Raw genomic sequence first — 27,999 nt, 5'->3', positions numbered from 1 at the left:
ATGTGTTGAAATAAATCTTCCCAAACAGAAATTGGGGAAAAAATAAACAGGGAGGCGAATAATTCAGGGGGGCTAATAATTCTGACCTCAACTGTATATATAATTTAGTGGTGAGCTATTATCGGCGTTATTGCGAGACTCTTATCAGGCAATAAAAAATTAAATAATCGCAGTTAATCTATTCTCAAAGTTGGGTGGGAAGCTGGGTCTGTTCTACGCAAGCTATGATGACTTTCATCTTGATATTTTAGCGCGGATGTATACCTGGCCGAATTGCACTGTAGCTATTGAGAACGAGTCTTCAAACCTGTGTGTATTCCTACTGTGAAATTACCACATCAGACATGACATGCTAACATGGATGCAGTTCACTAGACTGAATCTGATTAATGTTAGCTCCACATCTGACTATCAGGCACCCGTAGAGTTTATGCGTTCGAGTAAAACGTAAACAAATAAAACAGACCGGGTGCTTTTTAAAATGAATGACGGTGAACGAAAGTTAAACCGGTGAGCCGTCTGACAAAAAAGTGCCCTTCTGAATCAAATCAGCAGGATGCCCTTCTGGATCTTTCACTTACTTCAAAGACACTACTGACTACGCTTGCATGGACATCTGTAGTCTAGTTATTTGCCTTAATAGACAATAATATAATTAGGGTGTTTACGAAGTGGGGTATTCGACGCAAATAAGGAGTAAGGACTGGTGAGAGTGTAATAATGAATGGAAAGAAAAAAACTTCCACATTTCGCATTTATGTGTGTTTAATACTTTACTGACAGCTATGTGTGTGGATCTTGTCGGAAAATATGGCGGAAAGTCCTACATGACAGTAATAGTTTGATTGCGGTGTTTATTTCAGTAATGCCGCTAATATCTGCATACTCCACATGTCTTAATTCCAGTTCTGTTTAGTTTAGTTATGACTTTAGTCAGATTAAGGTGATCAAAAATGGCTGTTTGGAGCTTATGTAGGCCTACACTTCAAAACTCACGTTTAACTGAATAAACCGTTAGTAAACACAAGTACATCTAATTGAACAACATTTATTTTCATCACCAATTATTATAGTAGAACAGTTTCTCAAGCAGTTTGTGATGCATTTTGCAAACAGGAGATGAGCCCCTGGTCTAATGCGCCACCTGGCTTGAGAAACCCGTTCTCAAAGACTTACTTTTAGTCATTATTTGGGTAGCACACATATTCTGAATCCCCTCGGCAGAATTCAAATGAGCCATTTTAATCTAGATTAATCTAGATCAAATCTAAGATTACAGTGAGATTAATCTAAATAATGAAAAAAATTAATCTATGCCCACCTATAATAAAAATACACTTTTTTTTTCTTTCATTCTAGATTGTAGCTTTTAGACATATAGGGCTCTATTTTGACGGTCCATGCGCAGAGCACAAATGCAGGGCGCAAACGCTTTCAGGGCGTGTCAGAACGCATTTTTGCTAATTAACGGAAGGGAAAATCCGCTTTGCGCCAAGGCACATGGTCTAAAAGGGTTGAGTTTATTTTCTTAATGAGTTATAGGTGTGTTTTGAGAATAAACCAATTAGAGTCTCATCTCCCATTACCTTTAAGAGTCAGCTGCGTCACGCCAAGAGCGCATTCGCTATTTACAGGACGCAAAGTAAGTCTAAGTGGAAAAAATGAGCATTTCACAAGCAAACAGTTAACAGTTTTTTAACAGAAAACAGTTAAACAGAGCATCTACTGCGTGAGAATGAGAGATATTGGAACTACTTTCACTTTCGCTCTTGGATAGGGAAACCTTTATGCACAGACATCAATTAGTCTATAAATAATTAATTGCGTTTGTTAAGCGCAAAAATTCGTTTCAAAACTATTTCTAAATTCAGTTCTAATTTCCAGCAAACAAATAAATGAATAATAATAGCAAAATGTGCTCAAAAACCTGAGTTATATCCTAAAACACATGCTGTGCCCCATATGGTCTAAAACCTGACAGGTGGGCAAATCTAAGTTAGTTTTTAATAAAACAAATATAAATATGGATATAATAAATAATACTGCTAATAATAACAACATTATACAAAAGCCAATTGTCAGAATGAACTGAAAAAGCTTCCCGAGATGAAGAAGGTATAAAAGCAGTAATTTTTCATATTTATGTAGGCTAGAAAATAATATGTTTTGTAATATTTTAATCCTTTATATTTATATCCTATATCTATTCTTATTATATCCTATATATATCCTTAATATTATATTTTTTTCATATGTAAAGATATTTGCCTATTGCTCTCTTGTGCGTATTAAGCAGTGTGTAAGCGAGGCGCGGAGTTTAGACCGGGTTAGTTTTGGTCTAATGAAAAATCTATTTTAGTTTCTCAAAATAGCGACGCGCCAGCGGTCCGCCTCAGGACGCCTCCCTTTTTAGACCAGAACGCCTATGGGCGCACAAATGAGCGCTAATGCATTTGCTATTTAAACAGCGTAGCGCAACGCCTCAAAACCACTCTTGCGCCAAGCTGAAACTACCAAACAAGTATTGTGCCGCGCCTTGCGCCGGGTGTATGATAGGGCCCATAGTAGTAATAATAAAAAATAATAACAAAAATACAACAGTTAAACAAAATAGATGAATAAATATGTTTGTAAAGTGTAACCTTGTTAGTGCGCGGGTTAAGCATGAGCGGTTTTCCCTTCTCTTTAGTGTGAACCCATCTGCACATGCTCACACACGGCCTCACACTCGTGCTCAGTCTGGACAGCATGACTGCACACCTGCAAAAAAAATAAATAAATAAAGGAATTAGAATTAAACATAACATAAAACCCAAACACCAACAGATCATTCAGACCAACAATATCTGATAGCTTCACACGCTGTTTTCAGGCAAATAGACTGAATTATTATAGCGGATCTGACAGCAGCACTGGATTCTCACTCCGTAATTCACAACTTATTATGTGACAAATATTTCACACTTATTATAATCTTATGAACAGTATGAGTCACTGCTGTACTGATAAACATATCAGCATAAAGATGGGGGAGAAAAATATCTGTTAAATAACATTAAAAATAAGCGTTTTTATATAGATTAATAATAAAAATGCAATTAAAATAAAATAATAAAAAATAACTCATTCACATTACAAGATTAAATAACTCTTAAAGAGAGGTTCATTATTGTAGAAGTCTAATATGAACAGTGAACCTGTATGTATTGTTAAAATATAACTTTACTTAATTTTTTTTAGCAACTTTGAGCAAATAATTAAGATCAAAAGATTTTTTTTATTTAAAAAGTTTGACAATTAATTTAGTAAATACTAGAGATGCTACGATTCTCAATATAATATTGAACTGTTCGGTACGACCTCCACGGTTCAATACGCGCTTGTGAATTGTGGTTCTCTCAGTTTTACGTTCAAATAATTTATGTGCGTTTTATATCTCCTTTAATTGACTGTGTGTGTGTGCCTGTAATGCCTAGTTCACACTAGAGGATTTTAAGCCTGATTTGAGCCCGATTTGGAAGTTAACAAGCTCGCCGACAGATCGGGCTGTGATCGGGAAGAAATCTGCGGGTGCTCAGCGCTCGCCGCTCTTTATGTGTGAACTACCGAGCAACGCATCAACGAGGCTCGCTGACGCGTCGCCGACACCTCGCAGACGGAAATCCAACATTCAGCATGCTAAATATTCCAGGGCAGTCGGCCGACTCAACCCCACGTGTGGTCAGATGTAGTGACGAGCTACAGCCAATGAGAGAGCATATCAGCATGAGCTGAACGCCTGTGTGTTCAGGAGCTCAACAGAAACATCTGTGATTGGTCAGAATTGCATTGGTGCACTCGCTTCATTCTGCGTTAACACAGACATGAGAGTAGGCTATATTAACAGTGGATCTAGATTTCTGTAACTATTAGAATTACCATACGGCTCATTCTGACCGTTCTCATATGAAACTCCATATTGTCACAACATATTTACATTCAAAGCTATTATTGAGATGTTAAAATTAAGCTTTGAATGTCTTGGCATCATATTTAATGACACCATTACCCTAAAAATATAATCTTTTTTTGGTAATACAGCCTATAAATATGTAGTTAAGATACTAAAACACTTAAAGGTCTTGGCTTTCATTTTCACTTTCAAACAGGAGCTATTTAACAGCACAGAATATGCAGTTTTGAAAGATATCTGAAGTAAATTGATGTTTTTGCCATCAGAAAGTTTTGTTTATGTTAGCAGGAAGTTGCTAGGCAAGAAAATGCACACATATTTAAAGTCACAGCGAAAAGTATCAGACATGCATGCAGTCATTTTAACCAATATGGTAATTTAAGGCAGAAATGCTCAGTTCTTTACTGTTTTGTAATTAAAAAAAATAACAATGTCAGAAAGAAAAACACTGATAGTTAGAAAACGGCAGGGTGTTATAAATATGTTAGTTTTATTTTAAAGAGTTATAAAATGACAAAAATTAAAAACTCTCTGTGTATCTATCCACTGGAACCTTGCAGATGAGTGATTAATCCGCTCATAAATCAGCTGATTTGACGATGTTTTTAAATGCTTTCTCCAAAGCTTGAAACGCTGTCAGTGATGTCATCCGCACACAAGCAGCCAATAGTGTTCAGCTTTTTCTGACGACTCCTCCCTCAAATTTTCATTGGCTGTGGTTTGGTAGCTTGAATGAGCTGAGGGGGAATGAGATGTTGTCAGATGATGTAGTGTGTGACCCCCCTCTTGTGGATCGTTCACGGAGTGTTGCGTAGTGTGAACACCACAGAGATCAAAAGACACAAAGTCAAGTCATGTAGTGTGAACAGCACAGCGATCTGCTGATGTTTAAAATCCTGTAGTGTGAACTAGGCTTAAGTCTACGAGTTGAGATGGGGAAACTCCTCCCCGCGAGTAAATATACAATCACTATGCTCTAAAGTTAGGGGGCGCTTGACCATCGTTCCACACTTTAACGTGGCGAGCGGAGACAGTACAAGGAAGCGCCGGTGTCTTTCAAATCTGCGGTGTGAGGACATTTCGGTTTTGCCAGTAAGTATAATGTCAATAAAAGAAATAACAGTGAACAAAAAATAACTGTGCAAGCATTGTTTTACACGTACAACCATGACTGCACATCTGCAGCGCCATCACCCAGCAATATTACTGTCTGAAGGCAGGATAGCAGAGAAGGTGATACAGTCCTTCAAATAGCAACAATCCCTCCCTGAATCCTTCAAGCAAACATACCCAACTAGTTCCGAGAGACACATAAAAATAAAAAGGCAGTGGGGGTGTTCATTGCTTAAGATTTGCAGCCGTTTTCGGTGATTGGAGATGTGGGCTTTTGTCATCTTACAAAAGCACTCGATCCAAGTTACAGACTACAGTCTCGCATTTTTTCAGCACCGAGAAAATTAAGATGGTTTATTTATGTTTACTGAAGTACAAATATGTTTATTTATAATGGGCAATTGATCTTAATTTAATAAAGTATTTATTAAAAGCTAGAGCTGCACAACTAATCGTAAACAAAATTGCGATCTCGATTTGACCCTCTAGACAATCTTAATCCAGCATTTCTACGATTCTGCCAATCATATTTTTTAGTTCAGGAGAGAAGCAAAGGCGGCTGCACGAGTCTTTTCGTTCTCTCACATACATTGCTCAGCGACATTGACACCTCCAAATGGTGTTGAATGAGTCACATACTGTATTTATAAGGTATAATTCACCTAAAAATGTCATTTTTGTCTTCATATAATGCTGTATTCGCGGCCAGGAAAAACACGTGACTTGTGCTCCTGACCGTGAGCTGTAGTGCGGGTGCGCGTCCTACTTAATGTTAGACGCGCACGCGGCTCCTTTAGTGAACAGAACCTGCTGTGAGTAACAGGTAATAAAGTTGTAAATAATATTGAGTTTGTGGAACAGAGTGATTGTTTGAGAGCCGCGTGTAAGGTATGAACAGCACTTAGCAGTGAAATGAAACTGAAAGTGTGCACATCATTTAAATAATCATATCGCATTTTAGAGTTATAACTGCGACAAGAATTTGATATGTTTTTTTCTTTCATAGTGAACACAGTTGTGCGTGAAAATAAATGTCTAGAGTTACTTTACATTGACAGAATTGTGAGAGAATTCTCATTTTAGGCAGAATCGTGCAGCTCTATTAAAAACGTGCAAAAAGATTTGTGCACGAGCAGAGGAAATTGGCACGCAAGCAAAGAGATTCGCATGCTCGTATTACATAAATGCGATCTCAACTTGTAATACTGTGCTCACGACATTTCTCCATTTGTCATTAAAATAACGTCGTTGGTAGATTTGTGTAAAAGACTGGAAAAAACTCTAGAGGAAACACTGTCTTATTTTGTGTTCAACAGAAGAAAGAAACTTAAAAAGGTTTAGAACCACTTGAGGAAGAGAAATGTTTTATTTTTGGGTGAACTGTCCCGTTAACAGACTCCAATAAATAAGAAAGGATGCAGTTGATTGCTAAATACAAGACATTATGATTAGGCAGGCAATGGTTCACATTAATTAATGTAACTCGGACAGAATTAACATTTTTATTGTATTGTCCCTTTAAGAGTACACCACATCACCACATGACTTGGAACAAAATTAGCATTTTTTAATGAACTTAAAGACACAGTCCACATAATTTACTCACCTTTCACTTATTCAAAACCTATGCGTGTTTCTTTATTTCTGTTGAACACAAAAGGAGATCATTTGAAAAAACGCTGGTTGCTGGCACCCATTGACTACCATAGTCATTTTTATCTACCATATAAAGTTAAAGTCAAAATTATTTGCCCCCTTTTATTTATTTATTTATATTTCCCAAATTATGTTTAAGAGAGCAGGGAAATTTTCAAAGTATGTCTGATAATATGTTTTCTTCAAGAGAAAGTCTTATTTGCTTTATTTTAGCTAGAGTAAAAACAGTTTAATTAAACACATATTATTAGCCCCCTTAAGCAATTAAGCCCCTTTATTGCCTACAGAACAAACCATCGTTATACAATAATTACCCTAACTTTAACCTAATTAATCTAGTTAAGCCTTTAAATGTCACTTTAGCTGAATACTAGTATCTTGAAAAATATCTAGTCAAATATTATTTACTGTCATCATGGAAAAGATTAAATAAATCAGTTCTTAGAAACTAGTTTAAAAAAAATATATTTTTGTTAAACAGAAATTGGGGGAAAAAATATGTAGGGGGGCTAATTATTAAGAATTCAAGTGTAGATTGGGTGAACTATCCCTTTAAGCCTGCATCACAGTATTTGACTCAGCAGCACCACAGAAACAATAATCTCCCTTCCCCCATGTATTGACCTTACAGTAGGAGAGACACTCGGCGTCACACACTTACACTGATCTTGCTCTCACAATCTCAACTTTGCACAATGAATGAGATTAACCAAGGATTTACGATCTAAATCAGTGTCTCATGAGAGAAGCGCAGGGGTTTTGTGAGTTGGTAAAAAAAAAACAATTAAAATAAATAAATAATTTTAAAGCAAAACAAGGGTGACACGGTGGCTCAGTGGTTAGCACTGTCGCTGGTTCGAGTCCCGACTAGGCCTGTTGGCATTTTTGCGTGGAGTTTGCATGCTCTCCCCAAGCTTGCGTGGGTTTCCTCCAATGTGCTCCGGTTTCCCCCACAGTCCAAACACATGTGCTATAGGTGAATTGAATAAACTAAATTGGATGTAGAGTATGTGTGTGAATGTGAGTGTATGGGTGTCTCCCAGTACTGGGTTGCAGCTGGAAGGGCATCTGCTGTGTAAAACATATGCTGTATAAGTTGGCGGTTCATTCCGCTGTGGCGACCAATGATGAATAAAGAGACTAAGCCGAAGGAAACTGAATGATTAAAACAATCCCAAATAATAATAATAATAATAATAATAATAATGATAATAATAATACGTAACTTATTTTTTAAACTTAAATACAGTCGAAGCCATAATTATTTTAATTCTAGTGAAATTTGTATTCCTTTTCAAATATTGTGCTGTTAGTATGTTGTTGTTTAATGGAGAGATTTTTTAGCACATTTCTAAACATAATAATTGTAATTTAATAAAATGTTTAACACTATCGCCTTACAACAATAGGGTCACTGGTTTGAGCCTCGTCTGGGTACGTTGGCATTTCTGTGTTGAGTTTGCACGATCTCCTCGTGTTGGCAATGGGGGTGGAAATCAGTGCTTTTGAAAACACTATTGGTTGGGTTTAGGTAACTGGGTGGGCGGGTCAATCGGTGCTTTTGAAAACACTATTGGTTGGGTTTAGGGAAGAAGGTGGGCGGGTCAATCTTTGCTTCTGAAAACACTATAGGTTGAGTTTAGGGGGGTGGGTGGGCGGATCAATCTGTGCTTCTGAAAACACTATAGGTTAAGTTTAGGGAGGTGGGTGGGCGGGTCAATCTGTGCTTCTGAAAACACTATAGGTTGAGTTTAGGGAGGTGGGTGGGCGGGTCAATCTGTGCTTCTGAAAACACTATAGGTTGAGTTTAGGGAGGTGGGTGGGCGGGTCAATCTGTGCTTCTTAAAACACTATAGGTTGAGTTTAGGGAGGTGGGTGGGCGGGTCAATCTGTGCTTCTTAAAACACTATAGGTTGAGTTTAGGGAGGTGGGTGGGCAGGTCAATCTGTGATATTGAAAACGCTATTGGTTAGGTTTAGGGAAGGAGGTGGGCGGGTCAATCTGTGTTTTTGAAAACACTATTGGTTGACTTTAGGGAGGAGGGTGGGCGGGTCAATCTGTGCTTTAGAAAGCACTAACAGTTGGGTTTAGGAGGGGGGTGGGTGGGTCAATTGGTGCTTTTGAAAACACTCTCGGTTGGGTTTAGGGAAGGGGGTGGGCGGGTCAATCTGTGCTTTTGAAAACACTATTGGTTGAGTTTAGAGAGGTGGGTTTGTGGGATGATCAGTTGGTCAGTCAGTCGACAGCGGCTCCATGAGATAAATTTGAGATCTTAAAAAGCGTACACAGCTGAATCTGGTGAAGTCGCGAAAAGAAAAACTGCACAAAAAGAAGCTCCTGGGATGTATTTTATGTGGTTCAAAAATCTATGCAGGGCTACAAATCCATAATGAGCCTGGGTTGTATCAGACCATTGTAGTAGAATAAAACAAATATTAGGAGTTTACTTATATCTACACCTAATAAATCAAGTCAAATCAAAAAGGGGCTCATTTATGGTTAAATTAAAACTGGGAATTAAATTAGCTAAGCCAAACAATCTAATAATGATAATAATAATAATACAGAGGATCACTGAAATAATGCGTACATTAGAGAAATGGAAATTTTAACACATTAAGCACAAACATACAAATCCATTATAATTACCCTGCACCTTAATGACATTTCAACAGAACCAATGTGTAAAATCACACAAATTAACTTATAACCAGACATCACATGATTTCTGGCTTGTATCCGTCTGCATGTTGAACAGTCATGTCAGCACTGAACTCGCCTGCTTTCCCTTATGAAGAGGAAGTGAAACTTTACAAACATAAAGCCAAACCTTTATACTACAAAAAAATGCAGTCACTCTTTATCGATTTATTACCGTGTTCTTGTGGATCATTAAAAAAAAAAGTCAAAGTACACAAGAGCTGTTGTGAATGCTGTTGTTAGGATGGGTCTGTTTCACTGTGTGATTCATTAATTACACACATGATGACCCGAGTTAAGAGTCTCGCTTCTTAAGGGTGTAATTGTGACAGCACAGGCTGTTCTGTGGTCACTCAAACTGGGACTTTTGCATGTAAATCTCATAATGCATTCGGGTCAACTTTGAATCATACAAAAGTCCTAAAAATAAAAAGTTTGTAAATGAAAACCATATTTTGAATGGAGGTTAATGTAGATGTGCTTATACGATACGTTTGTTTGTGCTTTCCCATTATTGTTTTTAAAATGTGTATTTATATATATATATATATATATATATATATATATATATATATATATATATATATATATATATATATATATATATATATAGATGAGAATTTTTTATAAAAAATTTTAATTATAATAATTAGTATTACTTGGGATGTTTGCATCTTAGCTTCTTAATGCATTCGGTTCAGTTTTAAATCATACAAATGTCCTAAAAATGCATGTTTGTTAATGAACATTTTTTTTTAATGGAGGTTAATGTTGATGTGTTTATATGTTCTGTTTTTTTGTTTGTTTGTTTGGTTGTTAATTTTTATTTTTCAATTATTGTTATTCAAATGTATATTTTTTATTTACATTTTTTAACTATAATTATTATTTATTAACATTCATTCATTAATTTTCCTTCAGCCATATTCCTTATTTATTAGAAGTCGCCAGAGCGGAATGAACCGCCAACTAGAGGTCTGCATTCCCGCAGGAGCCATGGGACCCAACCAGATTTCTGCTGGGTGGAAATAAATTTCCGAATAAAGCGCGGGAGCGGTCATTAATGGGTTTAATTTGGGACTGGAGAGTGTTGTCTAGCAATACCCCTTCCGACTCCCGAGCGAGCGAGCACGCGTATGTGGTTATATGTGTGAATGAAACAGAGCGATGCTGTGTTTACCTTGTTTGTTGCTGTGTGTGTGTGTGTGTGTGTGTGTGTGTTTATGTGTGTTTGCGCGCACGCAAATGAGAGGTGTGAAATGGTTCAGGTCAGTTTTGACTACAAATGTCCTAAAAATGCATGTTTGCGAATGAAAAAAAAATGAATGGAGGTTAATGTTGATGTGTTTATATACTATGTTTGTATTTTGTGCTTTCCAACTATTATTATTTTTTAAATGTAGATATTTCTATAATTAAAATTATTATTTTAAAATTATTATCATAAAGGCTGCACGGTGGCGCAGTGGGTAGCATGTTCGCTTCACAGCAAGAAGGTCGCTGGTTCAAGCCTCGGCTGGGTAAGTGGGCATTTCTGTGTGGAGTTTGCATGTACTCCCTGCTAAAAGACATGTGGTACAGGCGAATTGGGTAGGCTAAATTGTCTGTAGTGAGAAGTGTGAATGAGTGTATATGGATGTTTCCCAGTCATGGGTTGCAGCTGGAAGGGCATCCGCTGCATAAAAGATATGCTGGATAAGTTGGTGGTTCATTGCGCTGTGGCGACCCCAGATTAATAAAAGGACTAAGCCGAAAAGAAAATGAATGAATGAATGAATGAATATTATAATAAAAAAATGTATTCCAATACCTATCTTAGTGAATGGACAGTGTGTACACTACTTCTGTTAATAAGAGTTGGAGGATTGTTAAATATGGCATACATTTGAAAATTCGATACTGAAAGAATACAAATACTTTGTGATTGCTTTAAGCCTCTTAAAACACATTTATTTTTCTCAGATTATTATTATTATTAGTAGTAGTATTTATAGTCATTGTTCTAAGAGTTACAAGCTTTTACAAGCTTTTACTAATACTTTACTTCTTAGACTTTACAGACCTGAAACTTAAGTTAGTGCCTACAGCACTTATTAGGGACCGAGCACCGAAACGGTGCGTAGGCCCTATTGGAATTGCTCTGTTTTTTATTATTATTATTATTATTATTATTATTAGGGACCGAGCACCGAACGGTGCAAGGCCCTATTGGAATTGCTCCGTTTTTTATTATTAGGGACCGAGCACCGAAACGGTGCGTAGGCCCTATTGGAATTGCTCCGTTTTTTATTATTATTATTATTATTATTATTATTCCGCCCCCTATCGGGGCACTTTTGAGGGTCTAAACATGCCCGAAAACTCATGAAAATTTGCACACACACCAAACGCGGTGTAAATAGCAGGTTGATATGGGTCTCGGAAGTGGGCGTGGCAAAATGACTCGACAGCGCCACCTAGAAAAATTAAACGGACGAGCCCCCGATACACGAATCACGCACATGCACAAAAATTGGCACACACCTCAAACATGCCAAACCATACGAAAAAGTCTCTTGGAGCCATATCTCAAACCCAACAGGAAGTCGGATATTTTTAACTTCCTGCGGCGAAAAAGTGGCGTTTTTGCCATTTCCAGGCGTTGTATTTTAACGAACTCCTCCTAGAGATTTTATCCGATCAACACCAAAATTGGGTTTTGTCATCTAAAGGCCTTGGCGATGTTAAATTGCGAAGCTTTAGAGTTTTCGTCGATGGGCGTGTCTGTGGCGCCCTTGCAAACTTTGATGATTCGCCACAAAACAGGAAGTCGTTATAACTCAGGCATGCATTATCCGATCTGCCTCAAAATTCACACGCTTGATAAGCATCCTGACCTGAACACGTTTACATGCCAATATCCAGATATAAATATAGCGCCACCTGCTGGCCACAGGAAATGACATGATTTACGGAGTAATAAATTCCTCCCACAAATTTTTTTGTATCAACACCAAAATTGGGTAGTGTTATCTGAAAGCTCTAGCGATAATATATTGTGAAGATCTAGAGTTTTCGCAGAGGGGCGTGTCCGTGGCGGTATGACAAACCTCAACGCTTCGCCATGGAACAGGAAGTCCTTATAACTCAACCACACAATGTCCGATCTGCCTGAAACTTCACATGGTTGATAAACGTCATCTCTTGAACACATCCACATAACAATATTGAAGTGGGCGTGGCAAAATGACTCGACAGCGCCACCTAGAATAATTAAATGGACGAGCCCCTGAGCTACGAATCACGCACATGCACGAAAATTGGCAAACACCTTAAACATGCCAAAACATACGAAAAAGTCTCTTGGAGCCATATCTCAAACCCAACAGGAAGTCGGATATTTTTGACTTCCTGCCGCGAAAAAGTGGCATTTTTGCCATTTCCAGGCGTTGTATTTTAACGAACTCCTCCTAGGGATTTTATCCGATCGACACCAAAATTGGGTTTTGTCATCTAAAGGCCTTGGCGATGTTAAATTGCGAAGCTTTAGAGTTTTCGTCGATGGGCGTGTCCGTGGCGGCCTCGCAAACTTTGACGATTCGCCACAAAACAGGAAGTCGTCATAACTCAGGCATGCATTACCCGATCTGCCTCAAAATTCACACGTTTGATAAGTGTCCTGACCTGAACACGTTTACATGCCAATATCCAGATACAGAAATAGCGCCACCTACTGGCCACAGGAAATGACATGTTTTACACTGTAACAAACTCCTCCCACAAATTTTTTCGTATCAGCACCAAATTTGAGTGGTGTCATCTGAAAGCTCTATCGGTGATATATTGTTAAGATCTAGAGTTTTTGCAGAGGGGCGTGTCCGTGGCGGCATGACAAACCTCAACGCTTCGCCGTGGAACAGGAAGTCCTTATAACTCAACCACACAAAGTCAGATCAGCCTGAAACTTCACATGGCTCATAAAAGTCCTCTTCTGAACACATCCCCAAAACAGTATAGAGTCAGTCATAACGCCACCTGCTGGCAGAAGGTAGATAGGCTTATAACTCAGCCAAACAACATCCGATCTGCCTGAAACTTCACATGGTTGATTAAACTCCATTACTGAAGGCATCTACATGCCAATCTTAAGTCACAGTTATAGCGCCACCTGCTGGCAGATGGTAGTTTGCATTATAACTCAACCACACAAAGTCCGATCTGCCTGAAAGTTCACATGGTTGATAAAAGTCCTCTCCTGAACACATCTACATAACAACATTGAGTCTGTCATAGCGCCACCTGCTGACAAAAGGCAGTTTGGCTTATAACTCAGCTAAACAATGTTCGATCTGCCTGAAACTTCACATGGTTGATAAGATTCCTCTCCTGGTGACATCTACATGCCAATCTTGAGTCACAGTCATAGCGCCACCTGCTGAGAGGAGGAAGTTTGGCTTAAATTTGTGATTTTCTCAGATTTTTTAAATATATCGGCTTAAATTATTACTGTTCGCTGTTCTCTGTCATCCTGAGGCCACCGGGCGGCGGTGAGCCCGGGTGCGAGGTCCCTATCATCGCTGCTTGCAGCTTTAATTATTATTATTATTATTATTCCGCCCCCTATCGGGGCACTTTTGAGGGTCTAAACATGCCCGAAAACTCATGAAAATTTGCACACACACCAAACCCGGTGTAAATAGCAGGTTGATATGGGTCTCGGAAGTGGGCATGGCAAAATGACTCGACAGCGCCACCTAGAAAAATTAAACGGACGAGCCCCCGATACACGAATCACGCACATGCACGAAAATTGGCACACACCTCAAACATGCCAAACCATACGAAAAAGTCTCTTGGAGCCATATCTCAAACCCAACAGGAAGTCGGATATTTTTAACTTCCTGCGGTGAAAAAGTGGCGTTTTTGCCATTTCCAGGCGTTGTATTTTAACGAACTCCTCCTAGGGATTTTATCCGATCGACACCAAAATTGGGTTTTGTCATCTAAAGGCCTTGGCGATGTTAAATTGCGAAGCTTTAGAGTTTTCATCGATGGGCGTGTCCGTGGCGCCCTTGCAAACTTTGATGATTCGCCACAAAACAGGAAGTGGTTATAACTCAGGCATGCATTATCAGATCTGCCTCAAAATTCACACGCTTGATAAGCGTCCTGACCTGAACACGTTTACATGCCAATATACAGATATAAATATAGCGCCACCTGCTGGCCACAGGAAATGACATGATTTACGGAGTAATAAACTCCTCCCACAAATTTTTTTGTATCAGCACCTAAATTGAGTGGTGTCATCTGAAAGCTCTAGCGATAATATATTGTGAAGATCTAGAGTTTTCGCAGAGGGGCGTGTCCGTGGCGGTATGACAAACCTCAACGCTTCGCCATGGAACAGGAAGTCCTTGTAACTCAACCACACAATGTCCGATCTGCCTGAAACTTCACATGGTTTATAAACGTCATCTCTTGAACACATCCACATAACAATATTGAAGTGGGCGTGGCAAAATGACTCGACAGCGCCACCTAGAATAATTAAATGGACGAGCCCCCGAGCTACGAATCACGCACATGCACGAAAATTGGCACACACCTCAAACATGCCAAAACATACGAAAAAGTCACTTGGAGCCATATCTCAAACCTAACAGGAAGTCAGATATTATTAACTTCCTGCGGCGAAAAAGTGGCATTTTTGCCATTTCCAGGCGTTGTATTTTAACGAACTCCTCCTAGGGATTTTATCTGATAAACACCAAAATTGGGTTTTATCATCTAAAGGCCTTGGCGATGTTAAATTGCGAAGCTTTAGAGTTTTTGTCGATGGGCGTGTCCGTGGCGGCCTCGCAAACTTTGATGATTCGCCACAAAACAGGAAGTCTTTATAACTCAGGCATGCATTATCAGATCTGCCTCAAAATTCACACATTTAATAACAGTCCTGACCTGAACAGGTTTACATGCCGATATCCAGTTACAGTTATAGCGCCACCTGCTGGCCACAGGAAATGACATGTTTGACACTATAACAAACTCCTACCACAAACTTTCCCGTATCAGCACCAAAATAGAGTGGTGTCATCTGAAAGCTCTAGCAATGATATATTGTGAAGATCTAGAGTTTTCGCAGAGGGGCGTGTCTGTGGTGGCATGACAAACCTCAACGCTTCGCCATGGAACAGGAAATCCTTATAACTCTACCACACAATGTCCGATCCGCCTGAAACTTCACCTGATTGATAAAAGTCCTCTCTTGAACACATCTACATAACAATATTGAGTCAGTAATAGCGCCATCTGCTGGCAGAAGGTAGTTTGGCTTGTAACTCGGCCACACAATGTCCGATCTGCCTGATACTTCACAAGGTTGATGAAAGTCCTCCCCTGAGCACTTCTACATAATAAATCTACATAATAATATTGAGTCATAGTCATAGCGCCACCTGCTGGCAGAAGGTAGTTTGGCTTGTAACTCGGCCACACAATGTCCGATCTGTCTAAAATGTCACATGGTTGATGAAAGTCCTCTCCTGAGCACATCTACATAATAATATTGAGTTTTTAATAGCGCCACCTGCTGGCAGAATGTAAATTGTCTTATAACACAATCTCCACACAATCTCTGATCTGCCTGAAACTTCACATGTTTGATAAAAGTCCACTCCTAAACACATCCCCATAACAATATTGAGTCAGTCATAACGCCACCTGCTGGCAAAAGGTAGTTTGGCTTATAACTCAGCCACAAAATGTCCCATGTGCCTGAAACTTCACATGGTTGATAAGATTCCTCTCCTGAAGACATCTACATGCCAATCTTTAGTCACAGGTATAGCGCCACCTGCTGACAGGAGGAAGTTTGGCATAAATCTGTATTTTTCTTAGTTTTTTTATATATATATCGGCTTATATTATTATTGTTCGCTGTTCTCTGTCATCGTAAGGTCACCGGGCGGCGGTGAGCCCGGGTGCGAGGTCCCTATCATCGCTGCTTGCAGCTTTAATTAGGGACCGAGCACCGAAACGGTGCGTAGGCCCTATTGGAATTGCTCCGTTTATTAGGGACCGAGCACCGAAACGGTGCGTAGGCCCTATTGGAATTGCTCTGTTTATTATTCTTCTTCTTCTTCTTCTTCTTCTTCTTCCGCGGAATGAATCGCGATTTAGAGGGGCTAAACATGCCCGAAAACTCACGCAACTTTGCACACGCCTCAGAAGTGGCGAAAATTTACGTTTATTATGGGTCTCGGAAGTGGGTGTGGCAAAATGACTCGACAGCGCCACCTAGAAAAATTAAACGGACGAGCCCCCGATCTACGAATCACGCACATGCACGAAAATTGGCACACACCTCAAACATGCCAAAACATACGAAAAAGTCTCTTGGAGCCATATCTCAAACCCAACAGGAAGTCGGATATTTTTGACTTCCTGCAGCGAAAAAGTGGCGTTTTTGCCATTTCCAGGCGTTGTATTTTAACGAACTCCTCCTAGGGATTTTATCCGATCGACACCAAAATTGGCATTTGTCATCTAAAGGCCTTGGCGATGTTAAATTGCGAAGCTTTAGAGTTTTCGTCGATGGGCGTGTCCGTGGCGGCCTCGCAAAGTTTGACGATTCGCCACAAAACAGAAAGTCGTTATAACTCAGGCATGCATCATCCGATCTGCCTCAAAATTCACACGTTTAATAACAGTCCTGAGCTGAACACGTTTACATGCCGATATCCAGATACAGTTACAGCGCCACCTGCTGGCCACAGGAAATGACATGTTTTTACAGAGTAACAAACTCCTCCCACAAATTTTATCGCATCAGCACCAAAATTGGGTAGTGTTATCTAAAAGCTCTAGCGATGATATATTGTGAAGATCAAGTGTTTTCGGAGAGGGGGGTGTCCGTGGCGGCATGACAAACCTCAACGCTTCGCCATTGACCAGGAAGGCTTTATAACTCAACCACACAATGTCCGATCTGCCTGAAACTTCACATGGTTGATAAAAGTCCTCTCCTGAACACATCCACATAACAATATTGAAGTGGGCGTGGCAAATAGACTCAACAGCGCCACCTAGAAAAATTAAACGAACGAGCCCCCGATATATGAATCACGCACATGCACGAAAATCGGCACACACCTCAAACAAGCCAAAACATACGAAAAAGTCTCTTGGAGCCATATCTCAAACCCAACAGGAAGTCTGATATTTTTAACTTCCTGCGGTGAAAAAGTGGCGTTTTTGCCATTTCCAGGCGTTGTATTTTAACGAACTCCTCCTAGGGATTTTATCCGATCGACACCAAAATTGGGTTTTGTCATCTAAAGGCCTTGGCGATGTTAAATTGCGAAGCTTTTGAGTTTTCGTCGATGGGCGTGTCCCTGGCGGCCTCGTAAACTTTGACAATTCGCCACAAAACAGGAAGTCGTTATAACTCGGGCATGCATTATCCGATCTGCCTCAAAATTCACACGTTTAATAAGAGTCCTGACCTGAACACGTTTACATGCCGATATCCAGATACAGTTATAGCGCCACCTGCTGGCCACAGGAAATGACATGTTTTACACTGTGACAAACTCTTTCAACAAATTTTATCGTATGAGAACCAAATTTGGGTGGTGTCCTCTGAAGGCTCTAGCGATGATATATTGTGAAGATCTAGAGTTTTTGCAGAGGGGCGTGTCCGTGGCGGCATGACAAACCTCAACGATTCGCCATGGAATAGGAAGTCCTTATAACTCAACCACACAATGTCGGATCAGCCTGAAACTTCACATGGTTGATCAAATTCCTCTCCTTAACACATCTACATGCCAATGTTGAGTCACAGTCATAGCGCCACCAGCTGGCAGAATGTAGTTTGGCTTATAAGTCGGCCACACAATGTCTAGTCTGCCTGAAACTTTACATGGTTGATTAAATTCCTCTCCTGAAGACATCTACATTGCAATATTGAGTCACAGTCATAGCGCCACCTGCTGACAACAATAAGTTTGGCTTATAACTCAGCCACACAATGTCTAGCCATCCTAAAAATTCACATGGTTGATTAAACTCATCTTCTGAAGACATCTACATGCCAATATCAAGTCACAGTCATAGCGCCACCTGCTGGCAACAGGAAACTAATTATAACTCAGCCACACAATGTCCGATCTGCCTGAAACTTCACATGATTGATTAAATTACTCTTCTGAAGACATCTACATGACAATATTTAGTCACAGTCATAGCGCCACCTGCTGACAGGAGGAAGTTTGGCATAAATCTGTGATTTTCTCAGGTTCTTTATATATATCGGCTTAAAATAATGTTGTTCGCTGCTCTCTGTCATCCTGGGGCCACCGAGCGGCAGTGAGCCCGGGTGCGAGGTCCCTATCATCGCTGCTTGCAGCTTTAATTAGGGACCGAGCACCGAAACGGTGCGTAGGCCCTATTGGAATTGCTCCGTTTATTATTATTATTATTATTATTATTATTATTATTATTATTCTCCTCCGGAATGAATCGCGATTTTGAGGGGCTAAACATGCCCGAAAACTCACGGAACTTTGCACACGCCTCAGAAGTGGCGAAAATTTACGTTTATTATGGGTCTCGGTAGTGGGTGTGGCAAAATGACTCGACAGCGCCACCTAGAAAAATTAAACGGACGAGCCCCCGATCTACGAATCACCCACATGCACGAAAAATGGCACACACCTCAAACATGCCAAAACATACGAAAAAGTCTCTTGGAGCCATATCTCAAACCCAACAGGAAGTCGGATATTTTTGACTTCCTGCGGCGAAAAAGTGGCGTTTTTGCCATTTCCAGGCGTTGTATTTTAACGAACTCCTCCTAGGGATTTTATCCCATCGACACCAAAATTGGGTTTTGTCATCTAAAGGCCTTGGCGATGTTAAATTGCGAAGCTTTAGAGTTTTCATCGATGGGCGTGTCCGTGGCGGCCTCGCAAAGTTTGACGATTCGCCACAAAACAGGAAGTCGTTATAACTCAGGCATGCATTATCAGATCTGCCTCAAAATTCACATGCTTGATAAGAGTCCTGACCTGAACACGTTTACATGCCGATATCTATATACAGATATAGCGCCACCTGCTGGCCACAGGAAATGAAATGATTTACAGAGTAATAAACTCCTCCCACAAATTTTTTCGTATCAGCACCAAATTTGGGTTGTGTTATCTGAAAGCTCTAGCGATGATATATTGTGAAGATTTAGAGTTTTGGCAGAGGGGCGTGTCCGTGGCGGCATGACAAACCTCAACGCTTCGCCATGGAATAAGAAGACCTTATAACTCAACCACACAAAGTCCGATCTGCCTGAAACTTCACATGGTTGATAAAAGTCCTCTCCTGAACACATCCCCATAACAATAATGAAGTGGGCATGGCAAAATGACTCGACAGCGCCACCTAGAAAAATTAAACGGACAAGCCCCTGATCTACGAATCACGCACATGCACAAAAATTGGCACACACCTCAAACACGGCAAAACATACGAAAAAGTCTCTTGGAGCCATATCTCAAACCCAACAGGAAGTCGGATATTTTTAACTTCCTGCGGCAAATAAGTGGCATTTTTGCCATTTCCAGGCGTTGCATCTTAACGAACTCCTCCTAGGGATTTTATGCTATCGACACCAAAATTGGGTTTTGTCATCTAAAGGCCTTGGCGATGTTAAATTGCGAAGCTTTAGAGTTTTTGTCGATGGGCGTGTCCATGGCGGCCTCGCAAACTTTGATGATTCGCCACAAAACCGGAAGTCATTATAACTCAGGCATGCATTATCCGATCTGCCTTAAAATCCACACGTTTAATAAGAGTCCAGACCAGAACACATTTACATGCCAATATCCAGATACAGTTATAGCGCCACCTGCTGGCCACAGGAAATTACATGATTTACAGAGTAATAAACTCCTCCCACAAATTTTTTTCGTATCAGCACTAAATTTGGTTGGTTGTTATCTGAAAGCTCAAGCGATGATATATATTGTGAAGATTTAGAGTTTTTGCGGAGGGGCGTGTATGTGGTGGCATGACAAACCTCAACGCTTCGCCATGAAACAGGAAGTCCTTATACCTCAACCACACAATGTCCGATCAGCCTGAAACTTCACATGGTTGATTAAATTCCCCTCTTGAACATATCCCCATACCTATATTGAGTCACAGTCATAGCGCCACCTGCTGACAGAAGGAATTTTACCTTATAACTTAACCACACAATGTCTGATCTGCCTGAAACTACACATGGTTGATTAAATTCCTCTTCTGAAGACATTTAAAAGCCAATATTGAATCTGTCATAGTGCCACCTGCTGGCAGATGGTAGTTTGGCTTATAACTCAGCCACACAATGCCTGACCTGCCTGAAACTTTACATTGTGGATAAAAGTCATATCCTAAACACATCTACATAATAATATTGAGTCAGTCATAGCGCCACCTGCTGGCAGAAGGTAGTTTGGCTTATAACTCAGCCAAACAATGTCCGATCTGCCTGAAAAATCACACGGTTGATAAGACTCTTCTACTGAAGGCATCTACATAACAATCTTAGTCACAATTATAGCGCCACCTGCTGACAGGAGGAAGTTCGGCATAAATCTGTGATTTTCTCTGGTTATTTATATATATCGGCTAAAATTAATGTTGTTCGCTGTTCTCTGTCATCCTGAGGCCACCGGGCGGCGGTGAGCCCGGGTGCGAGGTCCCTATCATCGCTGCTTGCAGCTTTAATTTATTATTATTATTATTATTATTATTCCGCCCCCTATCGGGGCACTTTTGAGGGTCTAAACATGCCCGAAAACTCATGAAAATTTGCACACACACCAAACCCGGTGTAAATAGCAGGTTGATATGGGTCTCGGAAGTGGGCGTGGCAAAATGACTCGACAGCGCCACCTAGAAAAATTAAACGGACGAGCCCCCGATCCACGAATCACACACATGCACGAAAATTGGCACACACCTCAAACATGCCAAAACATACGAAAAAGTCTCTTGGAGCCATATCTCAAACCCAACAGGAAGTCGGATATTTTTGACTTCCTGCGGCGAAAAAGTGGCGTTTTTGCCATTTCCAGGCGTTGTATTTTAACGAACTCCTCCTAGGGATTTTATCCGATCGACACCAAAATTGGGTTTTGTCATCTAAAGGCCTTGGCGATGTTAAATTGCGAAGCTTTAGAGTTTTCGTCGATGGGCGTGTCCGTGGCGGCCTCGCAAAGTTTGACGATTCGCCACAAAACAGGAAGTCGTTATAACTCAGGCATGCATTATCCGATCTGCCTCAAAATTCACACGTTTGATAAGAGTCCTGACCTGAACACGTTTACATGCCAATATCCAGATACAGAAATAGCGCCACCTACTGGCCACAGGAAATGACATGTTTTACACTGTAACAAACTCCTCCCACAAATTTTATGGTATCAGCACCAAAATTGAGTGGTGTCATCTGAAAGCTCTATCGGTGATATTTTTTTAAAGATCTAGAGTTTTTGCAGAGGGGCGTGTCCGTGGCGGCATGACAAACCTCAACGCTTCGCCAAGGAACGGGAAGTCCTCATAACTCAACCACACAAAGTCTGATCAGCCTGAAACTTCATATGGTTGATATACGTCATCTCTTGAACACATCCACATAACAATATTGAAGTGGGCGTGGCAAAATGACTCGACAGCGCCACCTAGAAAAATATAACGGACGAGCCCCTGATCTACGAATCACGCACATGCGCGAAAATTGGCACACACCTCAAACGCGCCAAAACATACGAAAAAGTCTCTTGGAGCCATATCTCAAACCCAACAGGAAGTCGGATATTTTTAACTTCCTGCTGCAAATAAGTGGCATTTTTGCCATTTCCTGGCGTTGTATCTTAACGAACTCCTCCTAGGGATTTTATGCTATCGACACCAAAATTGGGTTTTGTCATCTAAAGGCCTTGGCGATGTTAAATTGCGGAGCTTTATAGTTTTTGTCGATGGGCGTGTCCATGGCGGCCCCGCAAACTTTGACGATTCGCCACAAAACCGGAAGTCATTATAACTTAGGCATGCATTATCCGATCTGCCTCAAAATTCACATGTTTAATAAGAGTCCAGACCAGAACACGTTTACATGCCAATATCCAGATACAGTTATAGCGCCACCTGCTGGCCACAGGAAATGTCATGATTTACAGAGTAATAAACTCCTCCCACTATTTTTTTTTGTATCAGCACCAAGTTTGGTGGGTTGTTATCTGAAAGCTTAAGTGATGATATATTGTCAAGATCTAGAGTTGTTGCAGAGGGGCGTGTCCGTGGCGGCATGACAAACCTCAACACTTCGCCGTGGAACAGGAAGTCCTTATATCTCAACCACACAAAGTCAGATCAGCCTGAAACTTCACATGGCTCATAAAAGTCCTCTTCTGAACACATCCCCAAAACAGTAATGAGTCAGTCATAACGCCACCTGCTGGCAGAAGGTAGATAGGCTTATAACTCAGCCAAACAACATCCGATCTGCCTGAAACTTCACATGGTTGATTAAATTCCATTACTGAAGGCATCTACATGCCAATCTTAAGTCACAGTTATAGCGCCACCTGCTGGCAGATGGTAGTTTGCATTATAACTCAACCACACAAAGTCCGATCTGCCTGAAAGTTCACATGGTTGAAAAAAGTCCTCTCCTGAACACATCTACATAACAACATTGAGTCTGTCGTAGCGCCACCTGCTGACAAAAGGCAATTTGGCTTATAACTCAGCTAAACAATGTTCGATCTGCCTGAAACTTCACATGGTTGATAAGATTCCTCTACTGAAGGCATCTACATGCCAATCTTGAGTCACAGTCATAGCGCCACCTGCTGAGAGGAGGAGGTAAGCCATAAATCGGTGACTTTCTCTGATTTTTTTTAAACATATCGGCTTAAATTATTACTGTTCGCTGTTCTCTGTCATCCTGAGGCCACCGGGTGGCGGTGAGCCCGGGTGCGAGGTCCCTATCATCGCTGCTTGCAGCTTTAATTATTATTATTATTATTCTCGTCCGGAATGAATCGCGGTTTTGAGGGGCTAAACATGCCCGAAAACTCACGAAACTTTGCACACGCCTCAGAAGTGGTGAAAATTTACGTTTATTATGGGCTTCGGAAGTGGGCGTGGCAAAATGACTCAACAGCGCCACCTAGAAAAATTAAACGGACGAGCCCCCGATCCACGAATCACGCACGTGCACGAAAATTGACACACATCTCAAACACACCAAAACATACGAAAAAGTCTCTTGGAGCCATATCTCAAACCCAACAGGAAGTCGGATATTTTTAACTTCCTGTGGCGAAAAAGTGGCGTTTTTGCCATTTCCAGGCGTTGTATTTTAACGAACTCCTCCTAGAGATTTTATCCGATCGACACCAAAATTGGGTTTTATCATCTAAAGGCCTTGGCGATGTTAAATTGCGAAGCTTTAGAGTTTTCGTTGATGGGCGTGTCCGTGGCGGCCTCGCAAACTTTGACGATTCGCCACGAAACAGGAAGCCGTTATAACTCAGGCATGCATTATCCGATCTGCCTCAAAACTCACACGCTTGATAAGAGTCCTGACCTGAACACATTTACATGCCGATATCCAGATACAGTTACGGCGCCACCTGCTGGCCACAGGAAATGACATGATTTACGGAGTAACAAACTCCTCCCACAAATTTTATCGTATCAGCACCAAAATTGGGTGGTGTTATCTGAAAGCTCTGGTGATGATATATTGTGAAGATCTAGAGTTTTCACAGAGGGGCGTGTCCGTGGTGGCATGACAAACCTCAACGCTTCGCCATGGAACAGGAAGTCCTTATAACTCAACCACAAAATGTCCAATCAGCCTGAAACTTCACATGGTTGATAAACGTCATCTCTTGAACACATCCCCATAACAATATTGAAGTGGGCGTGGCAAAATGACTCGACAGCGCCACCTAGAAAAATTAAACAGACGAGCCCCCGATACACGAATCACACACATGCACGAAAATTGGCACACACCTCAAACATGCCAAAACATACGAAAAAGTCTCTTGGAGCCATATCTCAAACTCAACAGGAAGTCGGATATTTTTAACTTCCTGCGGCGAAAAAGTGGCGTTTTTGCCATTTCTAGGCGTTATATTTTAACGAACTCCTCCTAGGGATTTTATCTGATTGACACCAAAATTGGGTTTTGTCATCTTAAAGCCTTGGTGATGTTAAATTGCGAAGCTTTAGAGTTTTCATCGATGGGCGTGTCCGTGGCGGCCTCGCAAACTTTGATGATTCGCCACAAAACAGGAAGTCGTTATAACTCAGGCATGCAATATTCGATCTGCCTCAAAATTCACACATTTAATAAAAGTCCTGACCTGAACAGGTTTACGTGCCGATATCCAGTTACAGTTATAGCGCCACCTGCTGGCTACAGGAAATGACATGTTTGACACTGTAACAAACTCCTTCCACAAACTTTCCCGTATCAGCACCAAAATAGAGTGAAGTCATCTGAAAGCTCTAGCGATGATATATTGTGAAGATCTAGAGTTTTTGCAGAGGGGCGTGTCTGTGGTGGCCTGACAAACCTCAACGCTTCACCATGGAACAGGAATTTCTTATAACTCAACCACACAATGTCTGATCTGCCTGAAACTTCACATGATTGATAAAAGTCCTCTCCTGAACACATCCACATAACAATATTGAGTCAGTCATAGCGCCACCTGCTGGCAGAAGGTAGTTTGGCTTGTAACTCGGCCACACAATGTCCGATCTGCCTAAAACTACACATGGTTGATGAAAGTCCTCTTCTGAACACATCCACATAACAATATTGAGTCAGTCATAGCGCCACCTGCTGGCAGAAGAAATTTTGGCTTGTAACTCGGCCACACAATGTCAGATCTGCCTAAAATGTCACATGGTTGATGAAAGTCCTCTCCTAAACACATCTACATAATAATATTGAGTCTTTCATAGCGCCACCTGCTGGCAGAATGTAGTTTGTCTTAAAACACAATCTCCACACAATCTCTGATCTGCCTGAAACTTCACATGGTTGATAAAAGTCCTCTCCTGAACACATCCCCATAACAATATTGAGTCAGTCATAACGCCACCTGATGGCAGAAGGTAGTTTGGCTTATAACTCAGCCACACAATGTCCCATGTGCCTGAAACTTCACATGGTTGATAACATTCTTCTCCGGAAGACATCTACATGCCAATCTTAAGTCACAGTTACAGCGCCACCTGCTGACAGGAGGAAGTTTGGCATAAATCTGTAATTTTCTTAGATCTTTTTTATATATTGGCTTAAATTATTATTGTTCGCTGTTCTCTGTCATCGTAAGGTCACCGGGCGGCGGTGAGCCCGGGTGCGAGGTCCCTATCATCGCTGCTTGCAGCTTTAATTATTATTATTATTATTATTCCGCCCCCAATTGGGGCACTTTTGAGGGTCTAAACATGCCCGAAAACTCACGAAAATTTGCACACACACCAAACGCGGTGTAAATGGCTGGGTTTTAGGGGTTTTGGAAGTGGGCGTGGCAAAATGACTCGACAGCGCCACCTAGAAAATTTAAAAGGACGAGCCCCCGATCCACGAATCACGCACATGCACGAAAATTGGCACACACTTCAAACATGCCAAAACATACGAAAAAGTCTCTTGGAGCCATATCTCAAACCCAACAGGAAGTCAGATATTTTGTACTTCCTGCGGCGAAAAAGTGGCGATTTTGCCATTTTCAGGCGTTGTATTTTAACGAACTCCTCCTAGGGATTTTATCCGATCGACACCAAAATTGGGTTTTGTCATCTAAAGGCCTTGGCGATGTTAAATTGCGAAGCTTTAGAGTTTTCATCGATGGGCGTGTCCGTAGCGGCCTCGCAAACTTTGACGATTCGCCACAAAACAGGAAGTCGTTATAACTCAGGCATGCATTATCCGATCTGCTTCAAATTTCACACGTTTGATAAGAGTCCTGACCTGAACACGTTTACATGCCCATATCCAGATATAGCTATAGCGCCACCTGCTGGCCACAGGAAATTACATGTTTTACATCGTGACAAACTCCTCCTACAAATTTTTCCGTATCAGCCCCAAATTTGAGTGGTGTCATCTGAAAGCTCTATCGGTGATATATTGTGAAGATCTAGAGTTTTTGCAGAGGGGCGTGTCCGTGGCGGCATGACAAACCTCAACGCTTCGCCATGGAACAGGAAGTCCTCATAACTCAACCACACAAAGTCAGATCAGCCTGAAACTTCATATGGTTGATAGAAGTTCTCCCCTGAACACATCCTCATAACAATAATGAAGTGGGCGTGGCAAAATAGCTCAAGAGCGCCACCTATAAAATTTAAACGGACGAGCCCCTGATCTACGAATCACGCACATGCACGAAAATTGGCACACACCTCAAACACGCCAAAACATACGAAAAAGTCTCTTGGAGCCATATCTCAAACCCAACAGGAAGTCGGATATTTTTAACTTCCTGCGGCGAATAAGTGGCATTTTTGCCATTTCCAGGCGTTGTATTTTAACGAACTCCTCCTAGGGATTTTATCTGATCGACAGCAAAATTGGGTTTTGTCATCTAAAGGCCTTGGTGATGTTAAATTGCGAAGCTTTAGAGTTTTTGTCGATGGGCGTGTCCGTGGCAGCCTCGCAAACTTTGACAATTCGCCACAAAACAGGAAGTCGTTATAACTCAAGCATGCATTATCCGATCTGCCTCAAAATTCAGATGTTTAATAAGAGTCCTGACCTGAACACGTTTACATGCCGATATCCAGATACAGTTACAGCGCCACCTGCTGGCCACAGGAAATGTCATGATTTACAGAGTAATAAACTCCTCCCACAAATATTTTCGTATCAGCTCCAAATTTGGTTGGTTGTTATCTGAAAGCTCTAGCGATGATATATTGTGAAGATCTAGAGTTTTCGGAGAGGGGCGTGTTTGTGGTGGCATGACAAACCTCAACGCTTCGCCATGAAACAGGAAGTCCTTTTAACTCAATCACACAATGTCTGATCTGCCTGAAACTTCACATGGTTGATTAAAGTCCTCTCCTGAAGAAGTCTACATTGCAATATTGAGTCACAGTCATAGCGCCACCTGCTGACAGAAGGAAGTTTGGCATAAATCTTTGATTTTCTCAGGTTTTTTACATATATCGACTTAAGATATTATTGTTCACTGTTTTCTGTCATCCTGAGGCCACCGGGCGGGGTTGAGCCCGGGTGCGAGGTCCCTATCATCGCTGCTTGCAGCTTTAATTATTATTATTATTATTATTATTCCGCCCCCTATCGGGTCACTTTTGAGGGTCTAAACATGCCCGAAAACTCATGAAAATTTGCACACACACCAAACCCGGTGTAAATAGCAGGTTGATATGGGTCTCTGAAGTGGGCGTGGCAAAATGACTCGACAGCGCCACCTAGAAAAATTAAACGGACGAGCCCCCGATCCACGAATCACGCTCATGCACGAAAATTGGCACACACCTCAAACATGCCAAAA

The 27,999-nt window shown here is 41.0% G+C and overlaps 1 protein-coding gene across 4 annotated transcripts in view; it reads right to left on the bottom strand.

Moving 5' to 3' along the window:
- Window positions 1–27,999, bottom strand: part of me2 (malic enzyme 2, NAD(+)-dependent, mitochondrial) — an 80,089-nt gene that overhangs the window by 28,149 nt on the left and 23,941 nt on the right. For 2 of the 4 annotated variants that reach the window (XM_087251709.1, XM_087251708.1), the window contains 2 exons: window positions 6,672–6,709; window positions 2,643–2,760 (listed from right to left, as the gene is read on the bottom strand). In XM_087251709.1, coding sequence (XP_087107835.1) covers window positions 2,643–2,750 — 108 coding nt within the window. In that variant the 5' untranslated portion in view covers window positions 2,751–2,760; window positions 6,672–6,709. 4 annotated transcript variants of the gene reach the window in all.

The sequence above is a fragment of the Danio rerio genome, chromosome 5 (genome assembly GCF_052040795.2).
Source record: "Danio rerio strain M-AB ecotype USA chromosome 5, GRCz13ab, whole genome shotgun sequence".
Taxonomy (NCBI): domain Eukaryota; kingdom Metazoa; phylum Chordata; class Actinopteri; order Cypriniformes; family Danionidae; genus Danio; species Danio rerio.
This window is presented reverse-complemented; position numbering and strand designations above follow the sequence as displayed.